The sequence below is a fragment of the Dipodomys ordii genome, unplaced genomic scaffold (genome assembly GCF_000151885.1).
Source record: "Dipodomys ordii isolate 6190 unplaced genomic scaffold, Dord_2.0 Scaffold159, whole genome shotgun sequence".
NCBI lineage: Eukaryota > Metazoa > Chordata > Mammalia > Rodentia > Heteromyidae > Dipodomys > Dipodomys ordii.
The window spans coordinates 27591-35566 of record NW_012267375.1 but is presented as its reverse complement, the minus strand read 5'-3'; the positions used below and the strand labels follow the sequence as shown (position 1 = coordinate 35566).

General features: G+C 54.9%; 1 protein-coding gene across 1 annotated transcript in view; it reads right to left on the bottom strand.

Moving 5' to 3' along the window:
* Positions 1 to 6933: 6933 nt before the first annotated feature.
* Positions 6934 to 7976, bottom strand: part of LOC105998224 (WAS/WASL-interacting protein family member 3-like) — a 22003-nt gene continuing 20960 nt past the window's right edge. Inside the window, exons 6-7 of the mRNA XM_013032890.1 lie at positions 7764 to 7969; positions 6934 to 7426 (exon numbers count right to left, since the gene is read on the bottom strand). Of these exons, the coding sequence (XP_012888344.1) occupies positions 6934 to 7426; positions 7764 to 7969 (699 nt within the window). The remainder of the gene's footprint in view (positions 7427 to 7763; positions 7970 to 7976) is intronic.

The window sequence follows — 7976 nt, the reverse complement described above, 5'->3', positions numbered from 1 at the left end:
GGAGGTGTGAGTAGTGTGAGTGAGTGTGAGTGAGTGTGAGGTGTTTGGGCTCCTGGGCTTTTATACAGGCCAGGTGTTTTCAGCCGGGCACTCCGGGTGTCGGCCCTTCCTTGTTGGTGGCCCTTCCTTGTTGATGGCCCTTCCTTGTTGGTGGCCCTTCCTTGTTGGTGACCCTTCCTTGTTGCTGTTTTGCACTGGCTTCTGGGTCCTCATTAACTCTGGTGTATTTACACAAGGCCCTGTTCTGCCCGCACAGCACAAACACGTACGGAGGGCAAGGGCCACGCAGACAAGCCTCTGTGCGCTGGGCCATGGCTGGTGCAGGATGACCTTGCTCTGCTACCAAGACCTGCTGGGCCGGGAGGGGAGAGGCCGGGAGTTCCGGTCCTGCGCCTGAGCCACACAGAGCGGTGCGCCGCAGCCGGGGCGGACGGGCCGGAGGAGGCAGAAGGGCGGAGGAGCAGAGACCCCAGACACAAGTTGTGAAGCCCAGTACCGATTGCCAGAGGTGAAGATGAAGGAGAACTCCAAGGAGGAGGCGGATTCTTCTAGAGGGCAGGCTTTTCAGTGGGTGTGTTGGCGGGAGCATGGGGGTCTTAGTCACACAGAGGCCCCCAGAGACGTGAAAATGACAGCGCCTCTGCCATCCGAGGCCCAGCACAGAAAGAAAACCCTCCAGGCTCCAGAAAGAGATGGACACCCAACTTTCACGTTGCAGGCTGGGGTCTGCAGTGCAAGAAGCCCCGGAAATCTACACTGTCCATGGGAAATGCTGGATTCCCCATGGTCCCCTGACCCCGGCCCACAGCCCACGGCCCACGGCCTGCCCAGAGCGAGGGAGGTAACAGCGTCCAGATCTCAGGGCCACAAGAGCTGTGGAGCGCACAGGACACAGCCCGAGGAAGGCAACCCCAACCGCGGGGAGAGCGCGACGCGGTCGTGGCTGATGACACAGAGCCCTGCGCCCGGCCCCGCGCCCCCCACGCCACTGCGCCGCAGCTGAGAGGCTGACAGCACTCAGTCATGAACGCACCGCCACGGCCACCAGAAGCCACCTCCCCAAAGGGCCTGCGCACACATCCTCCGCACCCACACTACCGCGCTGTGTACACCGCCAGGCATCCTCCAGGCAGAGCGTGGCGTGGTCTCACAGCAGCCTGCGCGGCCGCCTCTGTGCTCAGCAGACACTCGGGATTCCTCCAAGATGGCGCCCGTGTCCGCCAGGACTGCACTGCTCAGAGGAGAACTCTGTGTGGGTCGGGCGCACCACGGTCCCCACTCAGTGCTGGACTCCGGCTTGTGGTGTTGCTCGCCAGCTTGCACAAACAGCACTGTGCACGGGTTTTGGCACGGTCATGAATTCTCATTTCTCTAGACTAAATACCCGCGCGTGGGTGGCTGGGTCTACGCTGCTGCGTGCTGAGCTTCACAGACACCGCCACGCGGCCTCCTGAGGGTCAGGCCGTCTTGCGGTTGTCCAGCAGGCTCCGAGAGTCTGGCTGCTGGCATCCCTGCCAGCTCGCAAGGGCCTGTTGTTTTCTTCGTGGCCTGGGCCATTGGAGCAGGTGCGCTTGGTTCTCACGGCCGGGCTGGGCGGCTCCTCCTGATGGCCTGTGATGTGCTGGTTTCCCTAATGTGCCCCTTTTCCAGAAGGTTCTGTGGCGGCAGCCCTTCACTCGCTCCACTGGGCCCCACATCCTCCTTCGTGGGTGATATGCAGCCCTCGGCTTCAGCCTTTGGAACGGGCATGGGGAGTTATGGTTTGGATACAGCTACTTTGGTCATTTTGTCACACATTTTCTACTGGACTCTGTCTGGCTTTTGGTGATTTTAACTGTATTTTAGCAAACAGAAGAGTTTAATATTGATGAAGTCGATTAGTCAGCCTTTCTTTCCTTTTATGGCATGTGTAAATTCTGTGTTAGCACAGGACCATAGAATGTGAAGTGCTGTGGCTCACGCCTGTAATCCTACCTACCCAGGAGGCTGTGATCTGAGGATCACAGTTCAGAGCCAGCCCAGGCAGGAAAGTCCATGAGATGCTTATCTCCAATGGACCCCCAAAATCCAGCACTAGAGCTGTGGCTCAAGTGGTAGAAACCAGCTTTGGGCAAAATCAGCTCAGGGAGAGTGCCCAGACCCCGATTTTAAGCTCCAGTACAGCCCTCACACACACAAATAAGCAACAAAGTTTTTCCCCTAAAGAGCAAACATGTCTACCTTGTGTGTTTAGGCCAGTGGCCAGTCTTTCACTTTTCCGTTAAGTATAAGGCACGAGATGTGTAATGCTCACCTTTCTTCTCTTCCCTCCCTCCCACCACAGAGGCCCCCGCAGGTCAGGACTGGTCTTGTTGGGTGTGGCATCAATTATCCACCCACCAGCCCCTGACTCCTCATATCTCAGTCCATCTCTTCCTTCTGGGTTTTTGTGCTTCATATCAACATTGTCACATTTTATTGTAGTGTAAATCAGATGTTTTTAACATTAAAACATCAGGGCTGGAAATGTGGCTTAGTGGTAGAGTGCTGGCCTCACACCCATGAAACCCTGGGTTTCAGTACCACATACACAGAACTCAATTCAAGTGGCGCTGTGGCTCAAGTGGTAGAGTGCTAGCCATGAGCCAAAGACGCCCTGGGACAGAGCCCAGGCCCAGAGTTTAAGGTCCATGGCTGGAAGAAAAACTAAACCACCAAATCCCACTGCTTCCTACAGAACACTGGAATAGCACTGACCGGCTGCTTTTGCTGTTTTCAGTTTCCATCCTTCTACCCTCTATTCTTGAGGCCAACCAGGTCCCCTGCCAGACACACTGACTGTGCCTTCTGGAAGGTGGCTTTTTGTTTCCTTCCTGGTCTTGTCTCTCTGGCAGCCCTTTGTGGGCTGTGGGATGGCAGGGAGGCCTGCAGCTCCAGGCCTGTCCTTAGTGGAGAGCCTTCTGAATTTGACCCCTGGAGTGATGTCAGCCATGAGTCTTCCTCTCTCTCTTCTTCCTCTTCCTCCTCTTCTTCCTTCCCTCCTCCTCCTCTTCTTCTTTCTGCTTCTTTGGCAGATGCCGCATCTCTTTTTGCTTTAGGTTATTTTTTTCAGGGAGGGTCTTGAGTTTTGGCCAGAGCTGACTTTGGATGGCAATACTGCTACCTATAGCCTGTCAAACAGCTGTGTCACAGGTCTGCACAACTGCACCCAGCCTGCTGATGCAGATGGATTCTCACATTGTGGGAGGCCGTCCTTGAATATTGATCTCCACCTTCCAAGGAGCTGGGAGGCATGGGCCACCACAGGCCGCCAGTCTTTGTGAAATGCTTTGTACCAAGTTACAGAGTAAACTGATCCATGTTTTCCTAGTTTATAAAGAGCAAATCACAATGGTGACTTGGTGTTGAGTTCTGTAGTTTCCCAGGGTACCCATCGGTACTACCACATTCCTTCCTTTTCCGGTTGTATTGATTGATTCTCCAGGACTGAGCTAGCCTTGCATTCCTGCAGAAAGGCAGCCCTGTCGTAACACATTATCCTGCTGCATAGTTTTCTGAAATGCCCTAGGTTTGGACTTCAGTGTATTGATGACCCCCCACCCCCACCCCCGCGTTGTGGGAGGAGCTGTGTAGAACCATCATTGTTTTCATTTTTGAACATTTTCATAGACTTCTCTAATGGACAACCTGGACCTAGTGGTTTCTTGGTTGGAGCGATTTTAAGTTGAAATCAACAAAGAAACTACAGGGAGGAAAAGGGATGTCAGAGAAAATATTTGCAAGAGATACGAGTGGTAAAGCTGCTACCCATAATTACAAAGACCTGTTAACACTCAAGCATAAGAAAACAACCTGAACCAAAAATAAACAAGGGTGGATAAACCCTTCGCTACCGAAGATACACAGGTGGCCGAGAGGTGCATGCAAAGATGCTCCATCACTTGATAAATGCACATTAAAGTAACCACTTGACACAACTACATGGCTATTCGACTGGCCAAAATCCAAAACTGACAGCAGTAAATGTGGGCAAGAGTGTGGCATGGTGGTGGACCCACTCCTGGAGGAATGAGAAATAGTGCTGCCACCTCCCCAGACAGCCCCGTTCACCCTTCCTTCCTTCCTTCCTTCCTTCCTAGCTGCCTGCCTTCCTGCTTTTTCTCTGTCTTTCCCTCCCTTTCTTTTTCCTTCCCTCCTTCCCTCCCTCCTCCCACCTCTCTTGTACCAGGGCAAACATCCCAGTAGCCTATAACACCCTAGAACAAAGTAACCCCCACAGGATTGCAACACACACAAGAGCAACAATGTCAAGGTCCCACTCAAATCCACCAATTACTGAAGAGAAGAAAACATGGGGAAAGTGTCACCAATCACAGACATGTCACCCAGCAGCTCCCACTGATGTCTATCCAGAACAGATTTGTCACCCAACAGTGCTCATTATATTCCACGCACTCCAGAATTAGAAAAACAAAACAAATTAAGCATATTAAACAAAACAAGGAAGGTCCTTTAAAATAACCTAAGACACAAGCTGGGAGCCAGTGGCTCTTGCCTGTAATCCTAGCTACGCAGGAGGCTGACATCTGAGGATCATGGTTCAAAGCCAACCTGGGCAGGAAAGTTCTAGAGATTCATCACCAGTTAATCATCACAAAACTGGAACTGGAGCTGTGGTAGAGCACTAGCCTTGAGCACAAAAGCCCGGGGACAGTGATCAGGCCCTGAATTCAAGTCCCAGGATCTGAACAAATAATAAAGGCAAATGATGTAAGACACAATCAGATGCTGAGAGAACAGCCCAAGTCTGAAGTGGCAGAAAAGTTTGTGAGGCCTCTTCTGAATTCATAGCTGGACACGGTGACCTGAGCCTGTCACCCAAAGGTACCTGGTAGACTGGGCCAGAGGGTGCCGTACCAGGCCAGGCAGGGCAAAAAATTCCAAAAGATGCATCTCGCCAGAAGGCCAGATGAAGAGCAGTCTGCCTGTCTTTCCAGAAACTACAGGAAGCCCAAAATATGCAGGTAGCAGTCCAGGCAAATGCCAGCCAGGAAGCAAGGTCCTATCTCAAAAACACGGCCAAGCCCGGTGCTTGTGGCTCACTCTCCACACACAGTAGAGCTGTATGTGTCACTACGTAAGTGCTATGTGTCATAGTTCTTCCTAGACCCGCTTATAAACTTACTACAATCAAAGCCCAGCAGGATGACAGGGCTCTAGGCTCCCCATAACACAAATGGGAGCAGGTGACAGGGTTCTAGGCTCCCCGTAACACAGATGGGGGCAGGTGACAGGGTTCTAGGCTCCCCATAACACAAATGGGAGCAGGTGACAGGGTTCTAGGCTCCCCGTAACACAGATGGGGGCAGGTGACAGGGTTCTATGATCCCCGTTACACAGATGGGGGCAGGTGACAGGGTTCTAGGCTCCCCATAACACAAGTGGGGGCAGGTGACAGGGTTCTAGGCTCCCCATAACACAGATGGGGGCAGGTGACAGGGTTCTAGACACCCCGTAACACAGATGGCGGCAGGTGACAGGGTTCTAGGCTCCCCGTAACACAGATGGGGACAGGTGACAGGGTTCTAGGCTCCCTGTAACACAGATGGCGGCAGGTGACAGGGTTCTAGGCTCCCTGTAACACAGATGGGGACAGGCGACAGGGTTCTAGGCTCCCCATAGCACAGATGCGGGCAGGTGACAGGGTTCTAGGCTCCCCGTAACATGGATGGGGGCAGATGCAGAATGTCTCTGGACTCTTGCCGGGCACCGCGGATCCACTTTTTCTCCTTCGTCATTAGCGCAGCCTGTCCGACGTGGCCTTGGCTGTGGCTCCCTTTGTCCCACAGAAATCCTGTGGACATACCCAGCGGCTCATCTCCCCCATGTCCTATCATTCATTTGTATGTACTTCCTTATTCTACCTACCTGCCCGTCTCCCCATCCACCCTGCCCTCCCTCCATCCTGTGTACGGCCTTAGCGATGCTTCATCCTCTCTGGATTTAGGCTAAATGCAATAATTCTGCCATAAAAAAACTGGCATGTATTTTCAGTGGCTGTGTTAACACCCAGCACGAAACTCCAGGGCCATAGGACAGGCACAATGCAGTTCAGCAGACGTACCCACGATGCAGTTTGCATCCCTGGATGCATCTCCTGGACCTGTGATTCCAGTTACCCCATTCTTTGAGAAATGAGATCTCCTTGGCCCATGGTGGACGCCATGCAGGAAACCCCCCTCTAGTGTGAGTGTGTATCGAGTGGAGGTGCTCCTGGCATACAAAGACTCCTAAGTGTCCAAGAAAACAAATTCACAATGGCTCTGAATGTCTGTCTCTGTTCCTCTGTTTGTTCAGCTGTTCTGAGTGTTGTATTTGTTTAAATGTATGGCGACTCTCTCCTATAAATCAGAGCAAGGGCCTTTGCCTTTTACCTTCTATAGTCTGGCAGAGACATGGTGTCTTCCCATTCATCTTGCAGTCTGACTCCCGGCTCTCTAACACAAAGTACCATATCTGAACCCACCGTCTGAACCCTGCTCCCCATCTGTTGTCATGTAGATTTCCCTGCAGGCGTGGAAAGTCTGCTCCAGGCCGAGGTGTAAGATGAGGCCTTTGCTTCCCCCAGAAGATGGGGCGGTGGGGGGCTGTGTGTGGCTCCCTGGCTCCAGGCTTGGCAGGGCTGGTGCTGTCCGGGCTGCTCTGTGGCTCTGCGGGGCCACCTGGGTGTGGGGTGTCTGGGGAGCCTCCGGGGACTCCGGGGCTGCTCTGCCCTCCACCCCCCGAGGTGCTTCTGGGCCTTTCTCTCTGGGTGCTGCAGCCTGCCAGGCTCCTGTGGCGCTGGTTCCTGGCTACAGTACAGCTTCAACTTTTTTCCTCCATGACAGAGGTCTGATTTTCATTCCTGCCCGGCTGATTTGTACCCAAGTCCCATGTCCAGGTGTCCTGTGGATGTCAGGGGTCCTGTGCGCGCAGGGGTCCTGTGTGCAGCCAGCTTGTGATGGCCTCTTTGGGCTCCAGCACTGTGGCTCCCGGGTCAGAGGACGGCCGGGTCTCAGCGGTCCTGTCCCACGGCCGTCTCTGGGTTGCTGGCAAGGTTCTCTGATTGTCCACGTTATCCAGAGCTGAACTTGCAGTCCCTTTCTGAGCCATCTGGCTTTCCCTGGCATTTCTGCCCTCCTGTGTTGGGTCCCAGGGGCCCATCCGCGGGAGCAAGGGGGGTGTTGGGTCCCAGGGGCCCATCCGCGGGAGCAAGGGGGGTGTTGGGGGCCAGGGGCCCATCCGCGGGAGCAAGGGGGGTGTTGGGGGCCAGGGGCCCATCCGCGGGAGCAAGGGGGGTGTTGGGGGCCACACCTTGGGCAGTGCCCCCATCCAGTCACTCTCCACACACCTGGCCGGGGTGGCCTGGGCTTCCCTGGAGGCGCTGATGCACGCAGGAGTGGCTGGGCTGGTGACAAACAAACACAGACACAAACTCAGTAGATGCTTCAGGAAAACAATTTATTGGAGGGTCTGACAGTTTTCACAATCAAGGGGATGGAGGTTGAGGCTCCAGACCACAGAGAGAAACCAGGGCCCAGGTGCCGTGGGGTGAGGGGGCCCGAGCAGGACCGCTGCCTGCGTCTGTGCACACGGCTCTGCCCGCCCACGGGAGGCCTGACCTGTGGCCACTGCCCTCTAGACCAGAGCAGAGCCGCTTGTTGATTGGAGAAAGTCAGTCTGTGCACAGATTGTTGGTGAGGAGTCCACGTTCCCTGAGCAGGCCTGGAGAGGCCTCCTGGCACCATGGAGGCATGGCCAGAGAGGTGGGGCGCCAGGCCTTGAGCTCCAGGCTCTGGGGATCACTCAGCAGCAAGAGCTTGTTCCACAGCAGGCCTGGCGGGAGCAGGCAGGGCGGCACAGCAGGGACACGCACGAGGCCGCCGGGCGGCAGCAGCCGGGCTGGCAGCAGGGGGCACAGCAGGAGGAGGTGGGCACGCAGCAGGCGGGCCTGCACA